Source organism: Cyclospora cayetanensis, unplaced genomic scaffold (genome assembly GCF_002999335.1).
Source record: "Cyclospora cayetanensis isolate NF1_C8 unplaced genomic scaffold, CcayRef3 CcayRef3_contig_23, whole genome shotgun sequence".
In the NCBI taxonomy this organism is placed as follows: domain Eukaryota; phylum Apicomplexa; class Conoidasida; order Eucoccidiorida; family Eimeriidae; genus Cyclospora; species Cyclospora cayetanensis.
The window spans coordinates 260,721-286,195 of NW_020312181.1; the positions used below are offsets into that span (position 1 = coordinate 260,721).

The following is a 25,475-nucleotide window of genomic DNA, read 5'->3' on the forward strand; positions in this document are numbered from 1 at the left end:
GGCGTAAACTTAGGAGAGGGAAATGAACGGAAGCTTTATGCTCGGGGCCTTAGGCTCGCAGGTCGGCACCGGTTGCATTTTGCAGACTCGAAAGCTACACTGGGCACTTCTCTTCATAGGTCTCGGGAATTTTCAATGTAAACCAATAGCTCAATTGAGGTTCTAGCCTCAACTGGGTTCGTGATGCAGAAGAAGACAAAAAAGCTTCCACTGTTCAAGCGGTGGTTCGTTGATGCGGATTTCACCCTCATGCAAATCAGTCCACCGAGAAGTGACTGAGATGCACTTTGACATAGAATTTTACGCGAAACTTAATATGTTTGAGGACTTGTCAGCGTGTTTGTATTTCGTGCATTCATGCATTGCAAAACTCGTTTCCTGGTGGTACAGCACATAGGCCCGTCGAATTTGTACCACTACTTCCGTCTGCGCACTAAACCCTGGCTGGATGACATGAAACAATCGACCCCAAATAAATATGAGACAGGTAACCGTTGTGGACGTTTTATCTACATTGTCTTCTTTGAGGCGTACCGGCAGAAGGGGACCGATGGCCACAGAGATTCTGCACCGCAAAATGAAAGTTCAACATCCTGATCTCCGTAACTTAAGCTTGAGTATGATCTGAACTTGAAAATCTTACATCTAAAGATGTAGTGGCCAGATCTCCAGGTATAGGTGCTCACCTTTTCATCATAGTACTCCGGCAATTCTGTGCACTCCACAAGTGCTGAGCATGAAACCTCAGATGGCTAAAAGACAGAGTTTATCACGCGAACACCGTCTGTTTGTGTAGTGTAGCACAATGTGTTGCATGGTCCTGCTGTGGTCTAGTTAAACACACAGGAGAGCATGTTAATGGGTCAGAAGTAGTGGAAAACGGCAAATCGAATAATGGTTTCAAAGGAGACTGTGATACTACTCTACGGTGATGAAGAAACACCCTTACAGAAGGAATAACTTTTTTACCGAGCTCAGCCTAATATTTGCAGTCATATGACTACCGTCTAGAAACCAGTTAATCAACCATTGCCTTCAAAGGCTTTCTCTGTCGTGCATTGCAACAGGCAATGTTCACCACGACAACTTGTACGTGTGTAGATTTTTATGAAGGCACGGCAGAACAGGCCAGTAAACTTATGATGCCTATCCAAAACGATACTTCTGGAGAATCATTGAAGCATCAAGACCTGAGTCAAGTGTAATTAAACGACGTTGTGAGCAGTGACACAGTTGGAGCAAGGGATGAAGCGGCAAATTTGCTCAGTCCGTCGGCAGAGACATAGATGCCATCCTGACCCTGGGCCTCCGGCGATGCGACAATAAAGCCTATGATGATATCCACCAAAAGTGCTTCAGGAAAGCTTTGCAAAAGGCCGCGTTCAAAGAATTGTGCGGCTTCAGCTGCGGACGCTGTGGGCATGTTTTACCGTTCACCGCCGCGCATCCTAGGCCACTAAAGAGGCATTAAGAGTTTGCCCATCCTAATGATTGCCACCATGGTCAAAACCAACATGATCATGTGCTTTGCACAAAGCATCAGGGCGGAGCGAAGTCGAAGTGTACAGGTGACGGAGCCCCTGCTTTGTTTCGCGCCACAGTAGGCCATCCTCTACGTGATAGTGCTTTACCTGCTTACCATTTTACAGAGCGTGCGAATGAGCATCGAACGCATGAAACTCACTCCCTGTCGATAGAAACTTGAATCACCACAGACAAGGGCGGATCAAAAGGACAATGGCGAATCGCTGGGGCATCGAAAGAGCGCTTTGGGCACCAAGCTGATAATGTCGTTGTATACTCCACCCCAAAGTCGCGCTGTAGGAGGCACCCAAGCCAGCAGACAACTCCAGCTTTATCAAACTTATGAAAGCTCTGCGCAAGGTGCACCAAATGCTGTTACTTTCTCTTAACAGTATTCTGATGCCCATAAAAATAGTGGTATTTTCGGGTCCTACCACACCCCATTAACTTTCTTGTCTCGCAGGGACGTCACAACTCGGTTGTGGTGATGCAATACGAATAACGAGCGGCAATTTGGTGTTTTGAAGCACCCGCAGCCTGTTGAAAGAGTATAAGACTCATCACCACTCTACTAAGATTGGTCATTAGGTAGAAAGGACGCTTACAACTGTGCAGCGCAAGCACCGGAGAAAATAAAAAATGTAGGACAGCCGATAATCGCCCTTGCTGCGGCACCAGCCTTCTCTGTGCAGGAAACAGACCGTATTTTGTAAGGTGAATCAACCAAGGAAGCATTGACTCTAGCGAAGTCAGGAAATCGGACTCGGCAAGAAGATGGAAGCCCATAGATAAAGCTTTGCACGTCGTTGCGGGTGCGCTACGGTAAAGACTGCACTTCGATTGTTTAGTTTTGCCGGATCTACCCTATGCATCTGAAGCATTAAATTACGAAAGGCAATTGTTTTCATGAAAGGCGAATTTGGCATACCTTCCCATACCAGCAGTTGTCCCGCAACAGCTGCATAATAAAGAAAGCAGTTGCAAAGCCATTCTGGCGAAATGCATCCTCCAGCCCATCTTCTTTCACTGCGCTGCTGCGCTGCCCACACGGAGGCGCTGCCTCACCTTGTTGAGGTACCAACACCACCTCTTTCCGCGTAGATGGGACAAGCCTCGTTAATAAGACCATGGGTTACTTCCACAATGTTCTTCCTGGTACACGGACCGGCACAGCACGCAGCTATGGCCGCTTGTGCGCCTTCCAGTGGGTCACCCACGGCATACGTATGATGGTCTGAGCATTGTCAAGCAACATTATGATGGACCCGATTTGGGGGGTGCAGCATGTAACCGCAGGAGCCTGGTAAGTCCCTGCGTTACGCCGCCTGTCCGCACACATGAGCGATGGGGACTGCGCAAACGAGTTAAGTGGCAACTGCACTTCTACATTATCTCCTCAACTAACAACTTTCTTCTAATCCAGTGTCTAGTAACTCTAGAAACTCCTCATTACAAATGTGGTCTGTTACCAATGCATAATTGAGCCATGGTGAATCGTCACTGGCAGCTCGGTCCTCTGTAGCCCGCATGACTGCCCCGCAGCTTGTGTGGGGTTTCCATTTATCTCAAGGGCCTTCTTTGCTTGCCAAGCAGCCTGCTTCCTCTTGATTAAGTCCCTTTGTTCAAGTGAATCTTCTTGTGCTAGGAGCAAGAGAGGTGTTGGTGTGCTTCCCGGGGCTGCGCATGGGCGACGTCTCGCCCTGGCGTGTCTTTTCCTTGCACATGTATTGCAGGCTAGGGCCGTTTGACACAACGCTGACAGCCAGACCTTCCACATCTAGATTCGGCTCATCCTCTCAGCCAAAAGATAAGGGGGGTGAGTTTATTTGCTCCTGAACCCTCAGGGAGTTCAGCGTTTGTTAAAGCTCCACCGCAGAGCTGTTGAGATGCTAGTCCGCTGCCCATCCTGCGGCCATCTGAAGCTACGCTGTGCGTAGACCGCGAAATAAACCACTGGTACAGCGGTCGCTCTTCTACGTAGTGTTATATGTCTATGTACTGATCTAAGGCAAGTCTCCGCTTCAGCTTGTTCAATTCTCCCATAGTATGCTGTTCAGCTGATCTTGCCATAAACCAATGAGTCAGTGTTTGTGTGGGGGCTTGAGGTGTAGTGATCTTAGCGGGCAAGCAAATTCCTCCTTATGAATAGAGCCACCATTCAGGCGTTTTCCCTTTCAATATACATGCCTCTAAAAATACCCGTTTCTCTTTATTTTGGAATTACAAAGTGAGGCACGTCTCCAATCACCATATGAAGGTTTCGAGTAATAAGCCATGGTTTTAAGGCCTTTTTCCTTTTTCTGGTCGACGCACATCGACACAGGCATAGACAGTTTACTGACTGAAAAATCGTGCTTGTCTACTGGTTGTGTAGTTACTGCGTTCACACCAGCTGGCAGGCTGGCCGTTGCCGCCCCAAGGGTCGTTGTACCACTGCCTATTTCCAGAGCAGAAGGGTTGTGTCACAGGCTACTGCCAACGAGAATAAACTTACTGACTACCACATTACGTTGACCCGAAGCGGAGAGCTGTTATAGGGAGACTTGACATACCAATACATCCACAGTCAGTGGATGAGCAGGCAATAGCTGCATCGAACCCAGTGGTGATAACACCTGGAACTCTCCATTTAGCACCTTTGTGAAAAAAACTTTAACTCCACACTGTCTGCAAGTTTATTAAATTGTTACTGCGTGTTTTGCAAAAACACTCTTGCGTTCCTTTGCCCACGCCGCTCAGCATTTTGGTTCGAGGGAAGGGGAATACGTAGGGGATGCTCGGCTGCATTCTCTAGGCACTCTTAGCATCCACAAATTATTGCATACAAAATCCACAGCATACCCACACAGCAGTTGCCTTCTTGTATCGAGCAAGCAGTACTCTGCAATAGGTAGGATCGACGAACAGACGAGCCACTCAGTCAGTTCCTTACGAATTCTAAAGCAAAATAAATCTAGTGTAGTAGAAAGTGTGCAAACGTAGCTCAGTCCCCTACACCGAACGTTGAAGTGGCCTTTGTTTTTATCGTTGGCGCCAAGTCAACTCTGTAGAATGGGTCTGCATCGATTATAGTTGTTTTGCGCTTCGTTTACACGCCCCCTATCGAGATGCAAAAATAGAGGACAGTCCGGGAGCGAGGGCTGCTGCTGCAGGCCATCCTTAGGACTCATAGAAAATGCACGTTGTGTGCTACGCGCAATAGTCCTGCAGGGCCTTCCTGCCGCTGCTTTTGATATAGCGGCTGCGACCGTCAGGGCGAGAGTTGTTGCCAAGCCAGTTTACCCATATAGGGCTTATTTGCTGGGAGTCTCACCGCCGCATGTGCCCTGCTCTTCGGAGGGCCTTTAGATTGCCATGAGGTTTAGGCGCGCATGGACATTGAGTCACTAGGTCACTTTGCTGCCCATGAGGAAACCCCTTTTTCTAGCGAAATAGGTAGAGGCCAGAGTGGCAATAGGGGGCCTTAGCAGCCCATAATATTTTCAGACAGGGAGGCGCAATAGCTGAAACGCACAAACTGTCTGCCCCGGGCGCGTCAAGGTCTCGTACCAAAGGGTCCCTCCAAACCAGCACCAACAAGCTAGAAGCCCCCTGAAGCAGCAGATGCCATGGCCTCGGCTCGTGCTGCACTCGTAGACGCGAAGGTATGCGTTGCCACTGCAGAGGAAACATCCTATGCACTGTCATTCCCAGTAGGCACTTCAGCACTAGCATCGACAGACGCTGCCGGTGCTTTTGATTCGTCTGCCTCTGCTGGCACTTCTGCTTCTGCTGGCGCTTCGTCCTCTGGAGGGGCTCCTCCCACCAAGCCATAAGCCTCTGGATTTTCGACGTACGCTGCAGGCAGCAAAAGCGACAACGGCAGCAAGCAGTCCCTTTGAAACGGCAGCCGCAGCTCGAACAGACGCGACTGCAGCGCTCGCCACATCAGCAAAATGAGGGCCGTGTTGGTTCAGCGTAGCCTCTCACAGGTAGCGGAAGCAAGGGCCTCAGCAGCCGTCATGTCCTGCTGTAGGTACTGGTCGTAAAAGTACTGAAGCAGAAGCGAAAACACGCACAATACTCCACTAAACCCCGGCCCTCGATACCACGCACAGAAAAATCCCGAATAAGGGATGCCTTAGCCCCAGACCCCAAACTCTAGACCGCGCACCTCGATAAGATCCCGCTTGCTCCATCCCTCAAGGTAGGCATCGGAGGCAAGGAACTCCGGGGCCTTTGAATTAAAGTATTCCATCAGGACGGTCTCCTGCTCGGTTGTTCGTTCCCATCCCCCACCAGCAGCACCCTCGTCTTCGTCCCCCTCTTGGTGTTGCTGCTCAGCATCAACTTCCTCCGGTGCTTGATGCTGGTGCTGCTGGGGAGGACCTGCCCCTCCGGCGGCCCCTGCAGAGGCCTCTTTGCTAGGGCCTGATGAGACCCCCTCCCCAGCCTCTCCGTCCCCGTGCGGTACACCCTCTTGCTGCTGCGGCTGAGGTTGCAGGCTTTGCATCCCTTGCTGCTGCTGCAGCAACAGCTGCTGCTGCTTCCTCTGCTTCTTGGCCTTCGCCTTACTCGCCGAGGACTTCCGCTTCTTAGGGGGTACAGCGCCTAGCATGAGAGCACCTGGGACCCCTGGAAGCCCCATCGCGGGATGCCGGAAGGGTGGCGGAGGGGGGCCCCCTGGATACCACGGTGCACAAATTCCTCTGGGAGGCTCTGGAGGCGGTGGCTTTGGGACGTCTCCTGAGGGCCCCTGTAACGGGGGGCCCTGCATGGGCCTTGGGGTGCGCAATATGAAGGGAGGGGGCCCCTCTGGATGGGGGCCCCCTGGACCTCCTGGCCGCCTTCCCCTGGGGCCTCCAGGAGGTCCATAGCCCCCCTCAAGGACTCCGAAGGGGTGACTTCGGGGCCCTCCCGGAGGAGATCCATACACCTGGGGATACGCTTGCATATCGGGGCCCCCTCCCAGCGGCGGGCTTGCGTACGGGGGCCCCATGGGGGGCCCTGACGCGCAGTGGGGCCCCCGGAATGTGGGGCCCCCAAACGGCTGATGAGGATTTGGGGCTCCCAAAGGATGGGGAAGAGGGGGAGCCCCTGCTCGCGTGGGAGGAGGAGGGGGTCCTGGCTGCATCTGCTGTCTCTGTGGGGCCCTCTGTTGCTGCTGGTCATACAGTTGTTGCTGCTGCTGAATCTGCTGCTGATTCTGCTGTTTAAGGGGTGCATCGGCGGCGAAGCGCCGCCGCAGCTCGGGAGCCTCGGAGAGGAATGAACCCAGCAGCATGAGTGTATGGGGGTTGAATTTATGGTACTCCTGGGGTGGAATGTGCAGATCCTCGCATGCGGGGCCTCTGGAGCAACGGCCTCCCAGAAGGAACTCTTTGCACGCTCGTGGAGGAGGGCCGCCTCCAGAGGATCCCGAGGAAGCCCCCGAGGTACTGCTTCCAACTGCGCTTCCCCCCTGAGGAGGCACTGCAGATACACCACTCCTCACAGTCTTGTGCAGGGGGGCAGGGCCTCCCCCACCGCTGGGAGCGGCCTCTCCCTGCGGTTGCTGCTGTTGGTATTGCTGCTGCAGCTGCTGCTGGGGGTGATGCTGCGAGTACTCATCAGGGGGGCCCCTCGGCCCGCCGTATGGCCCCACCTGAGGCCACGGCGCAGGCATGAAGCCTTCATCCCTGGGGCCCCGCCACATGCAACCGCCGTACTGTCGCTGCTGCTGCTGCTGCTCTTGCTGCCAGCAAGCAGGCGACATCCCGGGAGGAGGATAGTGAGGCACTCCCTGAGGCGGGAAGGGATGCGCCCCCTGCAGCGCGTAGGTGCCTGCAGGGGGCCCCTCCTGGTCACAGCCCCTCCTCTTACCCCTTAATGTGGGCCCTTGGGCGCTGTAAAAGCCCTCAGGGGCCATTAGGTGTGGGTGCTGCTGCATCATCTGTGGGGTGCACGTCCCAGGGGGCCCCCACCCATACCCCGCTGCGTGCTGCTGCTGCTGGTGCTGTTGCTGGTGTTGCTGTTGCTGCCAGTCCGCTGACGCCGTACTCGCGGATCCCACTCCGCCCGCTGTTGCTGGGGCCCTCTCTGCAGTTGCTGCAGCGGGAGCAGGGGCTGATCCGTTGGTGGCCCCCCGCAGCCTGCGCTGCAGCTCTTCTCTGCGGTGTTTCCAGCGCTCTCTCTCCTCGTTGGGGCCCCCCACTTCTTTGGAGCTCCCGCTGCTCTCCTTAGGGGAGAGCCCCTCCCGAGGAGGGCCCCCCCCCCTAGATCCAGAAGGCCTCGATTCAAAAGAGTCCCTACGGGAGCGTTCGTACCGCAAGCTGGAGCTTCGCCTCTCTCTACAGCCTCGGCTGCTACTGCGTCTACTATGGTTGCTGCGGCTGCGGCGTCCCCCTTCTCGCCCTCTCGAAGTGTGTCTCAGAGGCCCCTCCTCCTTCCACTGGCTGCTGCTCCGCCTACTGCTTCCACTGCTACTGTGACGACGCCTCCTACTGTAGACCTTGCTGCTGCTGCGCGAGAGCCTCCGCGAGGAAGAGTGGGCATCCCGGTGCCTCCCCCACCTTTCCCTGGGAGAGCTGGAATCCCTGGGCCCCCAGGGGGGCCCCGAGGGCCCCCCTGGAGCCTCCCTGGAGGGGCCATGGTGCACTCTGCGAGGCTCGCGATAGAAGGGAGAGGGCGATCGCGGGGAGGGAGACCTATAGCGTGGAGGGGCCCTGTGGGTGCCCTCCGCATGAGGGCCGCCCCAGTCCCCCCGCTGGTGTCGAGGAGGACTACAAGGCTCTGGGAAGGAGTCCCTTCGTCTTGAGGGGCCCCCTTCTCCGAAGGAATCCCTGCTGTCGATCCGCCTGCGTCTGCTGCGTCTGTCATGGGGCCCTCCATAGTGGCGGGGGGAACCCTCTTCCTGAGTCACGCACCTATCTCTTGAGGCGACTCCACTGGGAATATCCTCAGAAGGTCGCGTCCCCCTGCAGGGAGCCTGCAGCTCCTCATAGTGCCTTTGGCGGTGCTCAGGGGGGGTCCTGAGCACTCGCTGATCCGGCGAAAGGCCTCTCCTCCTCCCCGCCGATTTCTCCCACCTTGAGGGGCCCTCAGGGCCCCAGTCTCCCTGCTCTGCAGGAGAGGAGTACCGGGGGCCTGGCGGGGGGGGGGCCCCCCTATCCCCATCTCTCCACTCGACGTAGGAGCTCCTGTGCGGTGAGCTCCTCTCTCTGAGCTCTTCAGGCCCATACCGGTGCGCGGATCCCCTGGAGGTGGCCACATAACCATCGGGGCCTCTACTGTGGTGCCGGGGGCCCCCCTCACTTGCGTGCTCGTGGGAGGGCCCTCTGGGGGCCCCAGGAGAGCGAGAGGGCCTCTCCCTCAGGTGCGGCGTGCGAGAGACATGAACAGGATACTGACGACTCTCGGGAGACACTCTACTGACTCTTTGCACGCCGCCTTCGCGAGCGTCTTGGGGGCCGCCACTGACCTCCCGCACGCGCCGGTGCTCTCCAGCGGGGGCCCCTGAAGGGATTACCCGGAGGGGGGCCCTCTCGGACCCGAAGAGAGCATTCCGAGCCAACCCCTGCTGTGTCTGATTCTGATTCTGCTGCTGATGTTGTCTCGTTGGCGAGGAGGAACTGTCTTGCGGCTGCAGCAGCTGAGGCCACACACGTTTGCACACAGGAGCACCACGATAGGACACGCACTGTGCCCAGGGGCCCCACCCCCCGCCCCCCAATAAAACTCTCAAAGAACAAATACAGCACCCAACCAACCGCTGTGCATCACACATGCCTGTGATCACTGCCGCTGCCGCTCCATCCGCTACTTGAGCGGCGCAAACCGCCGCAAGTCCAGGAAATGCAGCACTCACGACAGAAAAAGCTGCTGGTGAAAAACACCCAAGCAGGATGTGCACCAATAGTATGCTCTAAAGGATAGCCAATACAAAAAATTCACACTCGCTTCAGCACGCGCTGCTCATGCAGACGTCACGCATTCCCCAACAACGTGGCACTGCGGGGGAGCCTCGAACTCCGTCCAACAACTCGAACCGCCGCAACAAACACACAACCAAACACTTCCCGAAGCCCCCCGAGGTCTTTCAACGACAAAATCCCAGAGATCCTGAGATAATCCTCGAGAAAGGCTCCCGCCAATGCTCTCCACAGGAGGCCGAGCACCCGCGTCTTCACCCCGTTCCCTCACCTCCATGCCTGTCCCACCGTAGCCAACTACATAGACCTGCTACCCCACGTATTGAAGCCTCCTGTGCCGCCCCTCCATACACACATATGCATAGATATAACTCACTTTTTCCTTTCGGTGTTGCTGCCTAATGATGTCGCTAAGAGCCATGAAAGGGAGCTTCCGTACACCCCCCGAGCTTGCACCCGCGTGCACTTCTGAATCTGGAGGAGGGCCCTTGCGCGGATTGAGTATGGGGGAGCTACCAGCCGGTCTAGGAACAAATCCTCCAGGCCCAGGGGAGTCCAGTGTACCGCCCCTGCGGGCACTCGAACCCATAACAAGTACAGTCCGTCTAGCGCCATCCCTTGGGGCCCCATCCCTCCCGCTGTGCCATTCCTCGTCCCATGGGCCCCCTGGGCTCTCCTGAGCCCCGCCCTTGTTGATACGTCTGCTCATTTGCCGCTATTTAGCTTCCTGCACGCTGAGGGGCCCCCTGGGAGGGGCCCACCCTCTCTGAGGAGAGGCCCTGGGGGATGCCTCAGGCCCCTCCGCACCCACAGAAAGAGAACTCTACGCCACTCTTGGTATCTGCTTCTACGAGAGTCCTGCCGTAGACATCAGAGCCCCACACGCAACAGAGACCCACCACCGGCAGCAGCAGCTGCTGCTGCCGCTGAAAGGTGGAAATGGGGCACCGAGATGGCAGCCTGCAGGAGGTGGAAGCCCCATGCAGCGCAGAACAAAGGACAAAACAACAATCGAATACAAACACACAAATACTATCAATGGGAGGGAAGCAAACTGCAACAACTGCAGCAGCTACACTAGCAGCGGCAGCAGCAGCAGCGGCCGTTGGCGCTGCGGAGACAGCCCCGTACAGAAGCCGTCTAGCGTAGCAATTCGTATCAAAGGGTGGGGGCCACAGGCCTTCCTGAGCATAATAAACCACTTCTAGTGAAAAGAGATGCCCCAAGCAAAGCACAGTCAGCACAACAACAGGGGCAGCACCGCACCTTCCGCGAAAACTACCGAGCAACCCTCAGGCATACAAGGACCTCTTACTGGTAAAAGAGACAGAGACAAGGCTCTGGAAGGGCCCCAAAGGCCTCCTGTGCTGCTTTCGCATTGTTTCTGGCTTGGGGGCCCTATGGTCGTACAATTTTAGGAGTATTACTACCAGCTGCCGTGCATGCGCCAATCAGTACACAAGCCTCAATCTTCTTGTGAGCAGGCTTATTGCCAGCTCTAGGCACTCCCGACTGACCACGGATACATGCCATATTAAGCGGTGTTCTGTGTGCCTTACGAGCCCTTTCCTCCAAAGGTGGAAAACCGTGGTTGCACAGGGCTAATCCAACACTCCATTGAAGGTCTTTCTAGAAAAACATCTGACTCCAGCATCAATGCGCCCTTAATGGAAAGTTGTTGAGCGTCTGAGTATATAACGGAAGACCGCTGCCTTCCCGCTGCCAGCGCTTCTAATAGTTCTCGACCAGAAGGAAGAGCTAAGGCTATTGTAACGGGCTATGCTACACCTAAGCACTGTCTGCTACACTTTTAATACTTTGCTATTGAATAGTGAAGAATTGAGTGGCCGGTTCGTCTGTTCGTGTATCCTTTTATCTCAGAGTACTAGTTGAGCAATACAAATAGGAGAAATGGTGCGTGGGCGTACGATGGATGCTATGTCGAACTGCCTGCAAATGCTTGCAGTGCTTCTTAGAGGGTGCTGCAACACGCCACCCGGTGGCCCCTCTCCCCTCAGGTCGGAATGGGTTTGGGCGGGGGAAGGGGAAGACGGTAATTCTCTGAAGAGCACTTCCGCTCTGCGAGGCTTGTATTGAGTCTTGAATGCTTCCCTAAGGAGAACTTAGATGGAGCACTACTGTCTATGGCACTGCCTGGTTGGATGCAGCTGTGTAGTTGCTCATCCAACGGTGGTGAATGTAGTGGCGTATCAGGTTTACCAGTAGCAGCTGTCTGGTTTCGATCAATCTGTTGTAAAAGTCAACTAAATAGTTGGTTCGGTGGGACTACTGCATTTCAAGCTTCCATACAAGCGTTGACACATCTGTTTATGTCAAAGTTAGCTCATCGGCAAGCTCTGCGGGTTTTGAGAAAGCAGAAGCATGGATATTGGACGATTGAGTGGTAGATCAAAAATCATAAGATTTTGCGTCGCAGCAGCCACAGCGGAGACGAATAGCTGCTTTATCAGCGACTTGTTTTGGGTCGACACAAAAGTGTCACGTCAGATGGCTGCAGCATGAGCAGTGATTTAGTGACTAAACAGCTGATTAATGGGGCTTTAACTAACGATGGACTAGTCGAAGGTTCAGGAGCAAATGAGCTCGCTTTCTACGTCTTCGGCTGAAGAGGATCAGTATGCTCGAGCATTGGAACCTATGGATATCCAGGCGTGTCAGCTGGCCTTAGCCTACGATCTAAGGTACACAATGAAAGCACGCCTAACCGAAGTTCAGCTCAGAAGGAGGTCGCAGACAGCCCCCTGAAAATGCACCTGCGTCTAGTGTGGAAACATAAGCCACATAGTCCGAAAGTGCAGGCGCATGGAGCAAGTCAATGAGCTTAGGCAATGCAACCAGTCCTAGCAAAAACAGGCCGCAGGGGGGCAAAGAAGGCGATTAGAAAACGAAAAGCCCCCAGCAAGCTGCGGCGCTGTCAAGGGAACTATAGAGGGTCCCGTGGCCGGTGACAGCTCATCGCTGGTCAATTCTGCACCAGCAACAGTTTTCAGTAGTGACGAGAAGTTTTTGGCGTTGCTGGACCCTGGACCTAAAGTAGATCTGTTAGCTGAGAAGAGAGTGCAAAAGTGCAATCTGCCACTTCACTCGTTTGCGCAGTCCCCAACACTTATGGGTGCTGACGGGCGGCAAAACACAGGGACTGGCAAAGCCACTGCGGTTAAATGCCGCTTACAATTAAAATCAGATCCATCAGAATGTTCCTTGACACCCATCGTGGACCCTTGCATCAGGAAGTAATTCTAGGTATGTCATGGTGGAGGGAGGAAGGTGAGCGGGGGGAACGCGCTCAAGCGGCCACAGTTGAGTGCTGTGAAGATTTGTCTATCAGGAGAATCTATAAAGCAGCAGCTCCTGGCTTCTTCATCAAGGATCACGTCATCTTTGGGGAGCGGGGTAGAGATGGTATCTCAACGAGGCAAGGCGATGCCTTGTTGCGGGCAACTCAGCAGCACAGTGACAAAAGACGGTTCTGAGCATGCATTTCGCCTTAATGCAACTGCAACTAGTTCTTAGTCAGGTAATTCAATCGTGCTTTTGGCGTAGGAATCGGGCGAGCGCCATTCGGAATTTGCGGACGTCCTAAATAAAAACGGGCTGCCAGCACGGGACCAACCTGCGGTTCGTCGAGAGCACCTTATAAAGTTGATCGCCGTATCACAGCCAAGCTTGTTCCACGGTAGTTAAATCCATCACTGCACTAAGATGATGTTATGTAGGCAGATGATTTGCTGGAATAAAGCGAAACGCACGAATCGTTCATCGCTCTTGGGATGATCCAAAGCTGGTGCCGAGAAAAACCGGAGGTGACACGGGCAAGCTAATTTCGTGACCCTTAACACGAATATTGTAAAGCAAGAAGCCTTGATCACTCGTTTTGGCTTCCACTTGGCAGATTACAAGGATCAACAGCCTGGCCGACATTTGACACCACAGAATCGTACTAACAAATCTCCATTCAACCTGATCAATGGCACAAAACGGCCTTCTACATACATACTCACAAGCTCCCATACAACCGTATGCCCTTTGCATTTATTAATGCCCCACATGAAATGCAGTGGCAAGCTAAACAAAACTTTATCAGCCCGCAGAGGAAGGCTGGATGGTTGTATACTCGGGGAATGCCCTAGTATTCAACCGAAACGTTCAAGTGGATCCACAGCAACTTCGGCGTGTGCCTCAGCTGTTACAGGACAAGCAATGGTATGTGAAGATACGCAAGAGCTCGCTTCTTATTGAAAGAATTGCTTTTTAGGTTTTCATGCTTCAGATGCACGGGAAAGATCCGGCAAAAATTGGAACACTCAAGGTGTGGCCTTTACCATCACGCACCCGCAACGACGTTGCAAAGCTCTATGACCATCCACCATATTACCGAGCTTGCTTTCCTGGAGTCGCTAGACTCGCGGCTTCCTTGTTTGATCTACCTAAGAAAATACAGTCTGTTCCCCGCACAGAGAAGGCTGGTGCCGCCGCATGGGCGCTTATCGGCCGTCTTCCATTTTCTCTGGTACGTACGCTGCCCAATTGCATGCGTCCTTACTACCTAACGACTTATTTTAGAGAACTGGCGGCAAGTCTTACACCCTTTCAACGGGCTTCGGGTGCTCCGAAACAATCATCAAAGTGCTGCTCGATATTCTCATTGCGCCACCACAACCGACTTGTGGCATTCACTGAAGACAAGAAACTCAATGGGGTGTCTTGGGGGGGCCGAGAAAAAGCACTATTTATATGGTCATCAGCACACTTTTCAAAGGAAATAACAGCATTTGGTGCATCTTGCGAAGAGCTTTTAGGAACTTGAGAAAGTTGGAGTTGTTAGCTGGCTTGGGTGCTCAGGGTCCTGATAACGAGGCTCTAGGAGGGGCGCTATACAACTCATTTTGGGTAGTGAAATTGCCTAGGATAGACCCCGGAAAGCTATAAGGAAACGCGCGGAGAATTAAAAATTTCGCCCATAATCACGAGGAACAAGGAATTAGGGCGCGCCAGAAGGGTGACGGTACACAGGGACAGGTGTATCTACACGGGTACAGCTTTCGCCGTTGGGCAAGCAGCTGCAATCCCACACTTGAGTAAATGGCCAAACGAAGAACAGATAATAATGTTGTGTGCCTGTGCTCTTGTAGCACACCAAGGCCCTTAAGTACTATCAGAACTGCTGTAAAGGTAAGCAGCGATCCAAACAAGGGTAAAAAGGGGGTGGTGATGCAATTGGCTACCTCAGTGGTCTCTACAGGCAAGGCCTGGGACGGCCCAAGCAAACATGTAACCCCAAGGATGACCAGAAAAGAGAGTGCAATGGCAATCGCTGCATCGAGGAAGCACACACTTTGCCGAAAACGATATTCACCCTTGTGTTCTGTGACTTTCTGATTCCGGTTTCTGAAAAAAGTAGCGAGTGCTTATTCCCAAGGTCGCTCTCTTCATTCAATAAACAGCAGGTACTTGAGGAGTGCGTACCTGCAGTCCCTGAAAAACTTGGCCACTTTTGCCTCTGATCTACCAATTGAGGGGGCTCAAAGTCTTTTGAGAAAGCGTGTCGACATTCCCTAGGGCCCCACGGTTGAAGTAAGGAAATTGGCCCTTGCCCAGCACAGATTATGTTAAATTAATAGCGGGGTTTCTGGTTGCAGCCACGAGCCGGCAGGATGTATGTGCAGTCCATGTGCACAAGGAGAGAAGCGCGTGCGCGTATAGTGCAGACAGACCGAGTGACCAAATCCAACGTTCAGAGGTATGTATATTGGGCGGTCAAGAAGGAACTGCAGCAGGCCTCAGCTTATTCACTCAAAGACAACGTTCCGTTCATCGAACTGCCACACTGATGGCTACCTGGCGACTGTCACAGTTTTGTGGTTTGCTCTTCGGAGCAGTGGCTGAAGGCCCAATGTCATGCCCAGCTAAGAAAGCCCGGCAGGAAGATCTGCTATGAGCACCTACTCATAGAAGGCAAGGGATGCAAGGGATATGAGCCTCAACCAGGTGAGCTGCCCCAGCTAGTTAGATCATTTCCTGGCTACTCATATCGATAGGCACATTTCTCTTTTGTTGTTACCTAATGGAGCGATAAGTCACAAACAGCTCAGTGATACCTGGCCAGGCTTTCGCAACATACAAAGGTTTACACAAAAAAGTTTCCTATCCACGAATGCACACTCCTACCCGTTAAACACCGCAGATAAGCAGCCAGCGGAAGAGCCGTGCAATTAGTTTGACCAAATAAATTCATGCTTGGAGCACCAGAAGGGTCCACTGGATTTCAACATGGAGACGGCGGGCGCACAATGACGCTCTACCATCCGTGGGTGCTCGTAGCATATGTTTTTGCTGGGCATAACATTGGGCCTTCAGCCACTGACTGCTCCGAAGAGCCAAATACAAAAGTTTGACACGACACTAAACATTTTATTTGCTTGATGACCTTATAGGATGTTCGCTGGCTTGATTTTTTGGGCTCCCTATGGCTCTCTGCCTAGCCTTACGGACAGAGGGGCTCTACGATGTTCTAGTAAGCCGCCTTTTTGCAGCCTCATCATCAAAGCTCCGCTCTGCCGGCAGTTTGGGCTTGATAGGAGAAACAGTTTCTCCTCACTGAGGTGTTTGTACCCAGAGGACACTGCAATAAAGATCCAGCGGGAAGGCCCATGTAGCGGTCAATTGCTCACTGAGCCTACGCCAAGTTTTCTTGCGGTTGATATGAAAATATACTGGCCATCTTTCTGCCTGTAATTTTGGGAAATGGATGACTGAACCTTGTAGCATTCCCGCTAGTCCTGAGTCCGGGAGCGAAAAAGGACATCGGTGAAGGCGTCTCGCGCAACAACTGACCTTTCGAGTGTACGGGACGTTTCTCCAGGTGTATGCCCATCTTAGTACGCTTTTATTTGTCAAAGTACGAAGACATACTTTAAGGAAATCCAATAGATGAAAAGAAGGGAGTGGAGGCTGCGAGGGGGTAGAGCACAGAGCAAGAGGAGGTGAAGATAAAGCTGGTTGGCGGCTGGCAGTAGGTCTGTTTGTCGGCTTCCAATCGATTCAATCACTTTCGGAGGTGGCTGTGGCAGCTCTCCGCTTTTCTTCAGTTTATCGTAGCCACCTTCCTTTTTGAGTAAACTAGTTATTATTTTATGCTTTTCCCTCCACCAAAGAGTCCGCACACTGAAAGCCTTCAGTGGCGAGCCTTGCAGGGCGCTTTACCGTTGACTGACCAGAGCCGCGCGCTGTCCTACTAATGACACACACCTAAGCCGAATCCGGAGCCCAAGGCCCTTCGTAGTGCTCTCATATTTGGAGAAGTTCTCTTGTCCGTCCCCTCGGAATGCAGCATAGTTTCGCATGCAGTCCCGAAGCTCGAATCGGACCAGATGCCTTCGCGCCTGAGAACCACTGCACATAGAGCTGAGGCTTTGCGCGGGGTGCTGGTGGCTTTGTTTGCCCAGGGTGGCAGTTGAAAGGGTGGCGGTGAAGCTGCAGAGAGCGACTGAAGACGGCGCTGCGAGAACGGGAGGGAGGAGGGTAGTGCGCGTCAGAGCGTAGCGGAGTTGCAACGCATGTGATCCACGAAGATGGCCAGGCGGAGGGAATCGGGGGCTGGGCCCCACGATGACTCAATGTTGATGATTCCTCCCCCAGGATTCAAATTTATTCCTAGATATGAAACGGTCTGTAACGGCCTGGCGCGTCGACCCTCGGAGGCCGATATTTGACTCTCCTGCACCTTTGTCCGATACGGTGAAGGAAGCAGCAAAGGGATGTTTCCTGCTGAGCATCGGCTCATGTGTGAGGAGCTTGTGGTCTGCGCATCTATCTGTGCAGGTATGCGGGAAGCCGGGTTGTTTCGAGTGCTTCGACATTTACTGTGAGAGATGCGAGTCAAAGGACAGACGGATAATTGAGCTGGAGATGAGGAACAATGACCTCGCCAAGTACATTACACAACTGCAAGCCAGAGTCTTTGGACCCTCCAAACTAACCGCAGCACAAGCGCAAGGTCCCGCCCTCAAGTCGCCGCACTTCACGCAGCAGCAGCAGCCCTTAAATCCTCAACATCACGTGCAGGCAAATGGCGGTGACATGAGGCAAACTGCCCCACTAGGAACTTCTGCGGTATACCCCCAGCCCGGTAGTCAGGGTACGAGTTAGGCCCTATATATGTTTTCGTATCTCTAGATGCTGACATTCAGATAGGTATATATTGATCCAGAAGTGCAGTTGTTTGCGCATGCGCCTGCTTGCGCACCAATAGGTATGAAAAGTTCCTTCTGTTTCTAGCGAGACTGCGGCCTGTGCCTCGGCCCTCTCTATTTTGTTGCGCATGTGGGGCAGTCCTTTGGTTTCATTGTTCCTCTTTCAACGGCGTGCCTTTGCTTGTCTGCAGAACCGTTCGCGTATATTCAATCTCCAGTCCTCTTCGATCCAACACTTAACCTCTCCTATGTTGCCACCACTTCCTTCGCGCCAGCGAAACCGTAGCCCTTTACCACCCAGGGGGGTTTTACTTCCTGTGTATTGAACTCCCCCCAAGGAGCTCTCCTCATGGGCTTCTCTCGCGTTGCAGGAAGAGGGCCGTTCTCCAATTGCTTTTTGACCCTTTTATCCAAAGAGAATTGGAGGCGGGGGAGAGCAGCAGCGAAGGAGCCTGCACACTGCGGTATTTCCTGTGCTTGCATGTCCTCGGTTTCCTTGGTATGAGGGCCACTTCAGTACAGCGGAGGCAGGGGGCTCCTTTGCTCTGGTAGAGAGGGAGGTGGGGGTGAGGTCTACGGAAGAAGGAGTACTTCTCTAGCCGAGAACGAACCGAATCCATCACGGGTTAAGGGGCCTGCAACCCCACAACTTGTGGGGGATTCATCAAATGATGGTGTTGCCGTATACGGAATCCGTCGGCGCTATAGCAGTCCGCCGTTCGCGGCTGGCGCGAACACAGTGCAATAGCGTAAACCTTGTGTATAGTGTCAACTGGATATTTGTTTCTGTCTGCTAGTGGAGACTGACGGGAGCCTGTAGGATGTGCATTCTTGAGTTTCCTGCTCGAGTCTTATTCACTTTGCGCCCCACAAAGCGCTGCAAGGCTTTCCATATGCATGTAGAGATGCAGCATTAGAGCGGCAGCCAAGCGCAGAATGCTTTAGGCTACTGCTTTACTTTTCCAAGACGTTTAACTAGAAAGAGTTCGTTATGCGCCTTATCGTACGGCTTGTTGGGGGCCTGCGAAGCGTCGAGTAGACTGGGAGAGTGTACGGAGGTAATCAACATCGATCAAAAAAAATCAGGGCGTCCCCCTTCTTTGTTCTGCGTTAGTACAATTGGGGCTCCTGGTGGTTGAGGCAACGGGGATATCGTATACCGGTGCAGCACCAACTGCTGCTGCAGCTGGAGCGGGGTCGGCTGGGCGACCCACATGCCCGGTATTTGCTGGTGGTGCTGTATCCCCCTTGCATCAGCAGCAGCAGGGAAAGTATTTCTTGGCGTCGCTCTGCTAGTAGCAAGAAAAACAGGAGAGGGGCCCCCTTGGAGAGCCCCTGGGGCTGCTGTAAGGGTCTGCTGCGCACTTGCTGGAGCAGCAGCGGGAAGGCTCTCCCTCAGCCTCTGAAGTGGCAGCTGCGCGGGAGACCCCCTTTCAAGCACTGGCCACCCCGGCACCCTGGGGCCCAATGCCTGAGTGGCGGGCCACTGGACAAAAACTCTGTTAGCGGTGCTACTGTGCTGTTGCTCCTCTTCCTGCAGCTGTTTCAGCATTAGCAGCTGCCCTCTCTGCTGCAGCTCTCTTGAAGGAGCTGACGCCTGCTGTTGTTGCTGCTGCGGCGTCTCTGCTGACTGCGTTTCCAGCGGAATCTCTTCTGGGCTGCTCGGCGGTTGTTGCTGCTGCTTGCTTGTTGTGACGTGGGTGTTTTCTTGGGCTTGAGGGAGGTGTGCGTGCTCCTCATCTGCATGTAGTGGAGTGGGCACGGGCATTGGCCTCTGCACTGTTGTTCTTGTTCCAAGATGCTCTATTCGGGGCTCGGAATTGGCAGTTTTCTCCGTCTTGGTGCAAAATCTCGCCGTTTGGTTTCCCTTTGTGTATTCTGCCGGTCCTTCCTTCAAACGATCCGGCGATGAGCCACAATGGAGGGGAAGCTTGGCCTGCTGGCTGTCGAAGCAACTGGAGCCTATTCGTCCCTGTATGAGTGGTAAGGGAAGAGGCTGTACACTCATTGGAAGCCGATGTAGCTGCTGCTGCTGGGGGTTTACTTGTTTCAGGGTTTGCTCCTCCACCTGTCCGAGGCGTGCCACTACCTGCTGCTTTCCATGCGGCTGATGCGGTTGCATTATCTGCTGGTGGCTTTCTACGTGATGCGGTTGCTGCTGGTCCTGCTGTGACTGCGGAGAAGCCAATATGAGGGTTGGCTCATGCTGTTGGTGCAACAGCAGTGCCGCTTGCTGCTGCAGTTGCGGTTGATGGCAGTGTGAGGTGGCTGAATACTGAGGCAATACAAGCAAAGGGGTACGCGGACTGGGTAGCAGCACACGCGCATGAGCTGGTGGTACTTGCTGCACTTGCATTTGCATCTGCTGCTCCAGTGCTTCCTGCAGCTCCCCTGAGGCACAAAGGAGTTGCTGGTGCTGGTGCTGCTCCTGGTGTGTCCCTGGAAAGGTCGGTGGCATGCACGGTGGCTGAATCATAGTTGGACCCTTTTGCTGAACGCAATATGCTGATGGGCCTGGCTGCTGCTGCTGTGCTTGCTGCTGCACTTGCTGCCATCGAAGCAGTTGAGTGGGATAAAGCGGAGGCTTGCAAAGGGTGACGGATGGCAAGGACGTGAGTACTTGGCTCTGCTGCTCTTTCGAAGGAGACAACCACTCTGCCTGCCGCTGAATCTGCTGCATCTGCTGCTGTTGCTGGTTGGGTGAGCTCAACGAGTGTTGCTCCTGTAGACGGTTGCCCAACGGCTCGTGCGCCACCTTGGGAGTAGGAACGGAGAGGCAATCAGGTTGGGGAGAGCAGAGTCCCTCGTGAACAACAGGGCTCCCTTGTGCAAGCCCGCAGTCGGAGGAATCCTCCGCGGTTTCCTGCCGCAAAGGGTCTTCCTGCTGCTCCACCTTCGCCCCGTCTGAAGCTGCTGCGAGAGGGTGTGCAGCAAATGAATGCAGAAGTGTAATTGTACGGTTGAGCTGCACCTACATTCTTTGTGTGCTGCCCCGTTCCCTTTTAATTCTCTCGAATGTAATTTAGGACCGTACAATGGCAAACTCTCCGTCTACCCCTTTCGTCACTATTGCCTGCCTCACCTAAATTCTTGTAAGGCTCTTCCAAGGACCACGTTGCTTTCTTGTGGCCCCCGAGTAGTTGTTGCGGGGTCCTTGGGGTGGTGGCACGTCCACTGACAACTCCGCGAGCCTTTAACGCTCTCTGTGGGGCTGAAGGGCCCCCTTTTCTGTCTCCTCGAGGCCTCGCCTCTACTTCTCCTCTACGGGTGGTGCTGCTCTTCAGAGCCTTTCCCTTGCTTGACTGGACTGCAGACCGTAACTCTCCCTTTGGCTTGGCCTCTCTACCTTCCAAAGTCAGCGGCAGATCCCTGCGGACCTCCGCTGCCGGTGTAGCTGAGGGGTTCTGCTTCCTTGATGGGAGGGTAGCGAGTGGCGCATGCGCAAACCCTGCAGGTTCCTTTTCTCGACGTTGCGTAGTGAAGGAATTGTCAGGACAGCAAGCCCAAAACCTAAAGAGCTCTTTTGATGCCTGCGAAGTAGGGCGGGGGCTGACGCTGCTCGCATCTTCAGCACCAAAGGCGAGATTGCAGGAACCCTCCTCTTCAGGCCCCCCGCTGCTGCTCTGGGGGCCTCCCTTGTTCTCTACCCATCCGTCGTGGGGAGGGCCTGCAGACGCGTGAGAGGGAGAAGATCTACCAAGCCCCAAATCACAAGAAGGAAGCAAGGATTCCAGTGACGCGTACCTGAGGTGTACGTACATGCGCAATGCACACGCATACATACACACAACCACATACATATATATATACACATACACCCCACGGCAGTTTGAAGATGATCATCGATGCATTCCCGCATTTGCATGACCCTAAACCAAAATCATCATATGGAGCTGCAGCCCCCCCCGTTCTGCTTGCGTCTCCTTTTATCCCATGGTAGTTGGCTACAGAAGGAGGCAGGGGAATATAGGGAGGCGCTACGCGGTGTAGGCAAATGCAGAGTGCCGCAGACCAATCACTCTGCTTGAGCCTTTTCCAGCAACCTATCTCAAAATCGCCTTTATTTTCCTGAAAAAGAGTCAGACCAAGTATCCCACATCGCACGCGCTCTCTCTCTCTCTGCCTGCCTCCCTGCACGTTGTTTGGCGGTGTGGCTGCAAGCGCCTGGTTTCCTTCGTGCTTAACAGCTATTTAGTAGCTGTCTCTTTCAGGGTACCGATCTTTGCTGTGCCCCTCTGGTGTACCGTCGGCACGTCTTTCTCAATTGCTCGGAACTTCGCTTCTAGCCTACAAAAAAGGAAAGCAACGCATGCACAACAGAAGAAAGAGGCCTCCCCCGTCTCAGCCAGTATTTTACTACAGAAAACGCGGATAATTGGCTGTTAAAGGAGTGTTTACAGGCGCTAGAGCGGCGGCAGGGGGTATGCGCAGCCAGAAAACTGTCAGAAAGTAGCTGGAAAGATACACAAGCATCGCAACATCAATCGTACTAGTAGGAAATCACCGCAGTCACGGTAACACTGGCACTAAGTACATTCGCCTGGTATATTTCTTCATTACCTGCAGAGTTCGTGAAGAACATTAAGGCGCTGCAGCTGCAGAAAGAGAAGTGGCAACAGGAACAGGAAGCCGTAATCCTTAGCTCAGTACACTGGTCATGGCATACACAGATGGCAAGATGTGCTGCCCCTGCAAGTGTATGAAAAGCCCATTTGCAGTGTTTGTGTATAGACAGCAGCTGTGCAGGATCTCTTTGCTTGTATGAAACGAACATTATGAACACATAGTGCCACCTCTTTCATGTCAAAGCACGGGGAGTTCAGGAACGGGTGTGCCCAGAATTCATACAGCCAAATGTTATGCCCTGCACGTAGATGGTTAAGGGATCAAAGGTGTTGATTCACAGTAAATTTGAGCTGATGGGCTCCGCTGAGCTCATTGAATACTTTGTGCAGCTTTTTCCTGAGGAGCTCCTCGTTCGTGCGAGCAAAATCGTGGCGCGCCTCTTCCTCTGCCCGCTCAACGTCCAACCCTTCGGCGGCGAGAAACGGCACCAAAAAAACATCAAACTAAGTGATACTTAAAGGGCGCTAGCAAATGCAGCTACTACTGGGTGCCCCTCTGCATGTCCATGCATTCTATCATCAGGCCTCATTGGATTCAGCAGCGTGGGCTTTGAGTTTTTTTGTCTTATTCTGAGGTTTTCAGTGTGCAAAGAGCGACGCCACGAGCTCTGCTGCCGCCTATCTTCTAAGTTGCTGTTAAAAAGCGGAGAACGATGCTAAAATTGGCTTACAGCCCGAAGGGGGCACAAAGAAGCAAGGGAGGAGGCACGGGAACGAGAATATCCGACAGAGACTCTAGAAGAAAACGGGGGCCAGCTGCCAAGGAAAGGAAGGGGAGAGCAGGAGCAGGGCAGCACTTCAATATACACAGGCGAAATGGGGCAAGAAATGTGCTAGCGGTGACTGACCAGGGTTGAGCTGCAGGTAGTTATTTGTGTGCTCATAAAACACGCGCTTCCCGGGTGGCCTGCATCAGTAGAAGAATCCCTGCAGTTCCATGTTTAAGAGAGGTAAGCCAACAACCACGTCAAATCAATATGTCAAAGTGTCACTATAGAACAAGTTTGTCTCTTCATTAATTTTGTATTACCAGACAGAGATGCTGAACTGGTGGTAACAGAAGGAAGGACCTCTGGCTAGCCATGCCCCATCACCTGGCTAGTCGAGACAGGAATGTAAAAACTAAAGACAACTGAACTGCTGAGGAGGAGTCGTATGCACCAATAGTTTGCTTTCTCCCTCTCTCTGTGGCCTGGCGGCCTCTGCTACTGCTTCTACACCTGCGGTGTCGTTCACCAGGGCACCAGCTTGTGACAAGTCTCACGTGTCCAAGAAGTATTCCACGCATTTCCTGTTTTCTCGAAGATACGAGCTCAGTAAACGGCGGAACTCAACCTTCAAAGCCAAAACAAGCATGAAAACACTCTTCAATGCCCCTACCACCGAATAGCTTCCCTTTTGCCCGCAAATCTAGAACGTCCCGTATCGCTGTGCCTTGGCAGTCTGCGTTTGTGTATGATGAAGCATCAGCATCGTGAGCTAAGGCATAAATATTACGCTATGTGGAAGTGTGCCAAGTCGTGATGACAAATAGGAATGGCCAGCGATAGAGAATAAGCATAAACCTTCATGGCAAGGTTTCTTTTGGGGGCTGCTCATCGCGTCTAAGAACTGGCGCAAGCCTCCCAATATCGTCTAATTGTTTTTCCTGTTAGCTGCCGAGCATCAAGTGTTTTTTAAATAGTTTTTTAGCATTCTTCATTAAGCAGAATACTGAGCAGGTGCCCTGTGTGCCCAAAGATCTGCACCTGCAATTTTCTTCGTGCTTCGCGCTGCTCCCTGTCGATGACTTCCAACTGTCGGAGACACTCTGCAGCACCAACACCTCACTGCCCCTCGCTCCACATTCGGCATCTACTTTCGCGAGCTCCTTCCTGGGCTATGGCTTGCAAATCATCCGTGCTTCTGCCTGTGAGTGTCTCATTTGCTATTCAACGATGGCGCACGCCGCCAGCTCTCGCATGGTTTTTTGAGATACATCAGAAACAAGAAGAACCTCAGAGGAATCTGCTTAGTCCTTAGAGAGGCATGGGGTCACTGTTTTAGTGTTTCGAGAGACTAGCCTGTCTGGGAACTCGTCAGCGCTCTCAGCTTGGATACGGCAGAGGGGCTGAAGGTGGAGGGGCACCTCATACGCATGCATTGTCAGTGTTTCTCTATGTAATTGTACTGTCTACCCCTAAATGTGCCTCTTTTCTTAATGTGGCTGCTTCGTGTGAGTCCCTAGAGGGTCCACCGAGGCCGAATGTGGCTAGGCAAACGTGGAATCCAGGCCAACCTGCGGAGCCTATGGGCACCCGGTGCTGGAGGAATCCTGGCATCAGCGGCAGCAGCAATCACAGGAATTTCATGCGTCAATAATGGTAACCGAGTAGAAATACGCATGTGGGTCTAGAGTTCGCCTGAAGCATATTACCCTGTACTAAAAACCCGTTTAGGGAGACCAAAACGCTGGCGGCATACCGAGAGGGCTCGGACGCTGTGAAGCTTTTCATTATACTCCAAGAAGGAGAAGGATCATTACGAACGGCATGGAGCTATACTTCTTGGGACGGCCAAAGGGGTGGGCGACAGAATTAAGCGCTCTCAGGGTCGCTGTACAGTACGGAGAGGCACTAGCAAGAGGAATAAAGAGAACAGGAGAAAATACATGACTATCGCTAGAATTTGAAGAATAAAATACAAAACTTACAATAGTGCTGGCTCTACCTGGCCGATTTAGGGCTCTAACTACAGCTGTTTGTTGTGGTTGCCGCTCCAAAAGACCCAGCAGACGTGCATACTGGAGGAGGAGGATGCTCTGCGACCGCTCTTCTTTTCTATGTAATCCAGAGGATCAATGACTACGGCATATAACCGATAAATTTTGGAAGAGAAAGGATGAAACAAAAGAATGTTGACCCGGAGACAGGCAGGCAGACACCCACCAACCCAGTATTCGTTCTCTATACATGCTCGGCTTTCTCATCTATTTAAAGCCACTTCAGAACCCTCCCCACAATGCAGCGCCCACAAATTCAAGCTGTCATTGCAAGAAAGACCTCTTTTGCTGCAGCTTTTCGATAGAAAAATTCGCATGACATTGTGTGTGCATGTGGTCGTCGCGACAATCACACAGGGTCACTCCTCTTCGGGCCTGCCCTGGTTCCATCTTTTGTGAATCTGAGGCAAAACGTACATCAAATATTGCTTCATTGAGCTGTATATAAGTGGCTTTTAAGGCC

The 25,475-nt window shown here is 53.1% G+C and overlaps 3 protein-coding genes across 3 annotated transcripts; 1 reads left to right on the forward strand and 2 right to left on the reverse strand.

Annotated features, from left to right (window-relative positions):
• Positions 1–4,507: 4,507 nt before the first annotated feature.
• Positions 4,508–10,122, reverse strand: LOC34621560 (collagen alpha-1(III) chain). The gene is made up of 9 exons (XM_026338123.1): positions 9,728–10,122; positions 8,724–9,404; positions 7,939–8,395; positions 6,644–7,717; positions 6,017–6,553; positions 5,678–5,956; positions 5,494–5,557; positions 5,291–5,361; positions 4,508–4,606 (listed from the first exon to the last, which is right to left on the reverse strand). Exons 1-9 carry the CDS (start codon positions 10,120–10,122, stop codon positions 4,508–4,510), a joined length of 3,657 nt encoding a protein of 1,218 aa, XP_026193908.1.
• Positions 10,123–17,005: 6,883 nt separating this feature from the next.
• LOC34621563 lies at positions 17,006–17,912 on the forward strand. Its single transcript, XM_026338124.1, has 3 exons — positions 17,006–17,101; positions 17,256–17,571; positions 17,818–17,912. Exons 1-3 carry the CDS (start codon positions 17,006–17,008, stop codon positions 17,910–17,912), a joined length of 507 nt encoding a protein of 168 aa, XP_026193909.1.
• Positions 17,913–18,708: 796 nt separating this feature from the next.
• On the reverse strand, positions 18,709–23,850 carry LOC34621564. The gene is made up of 9 exons (XM_026338125.1): positions 23,817–23,850; positions 23,587–23,730; positions 23,413–23,510; positions 21,495–21,694; positions 20,682–21,370; positions 20,004–20,381; positions 19,534–19,799; positions 19,083–19,463; positions 18,709–18,873 (listed from the first exon to the last, which is right to left on the reverse strand). The coding sequence occupies exons 1-9, from the start codon at positions 23,848–23,850 to the stop codon at positions 18,709–18,711; spliced, it is 2,355 nt and encodes a 784-aa protein (XP_026193910.1).
• Positions 23,851–25,475: the final 1,625 nt, after the last annotated feature.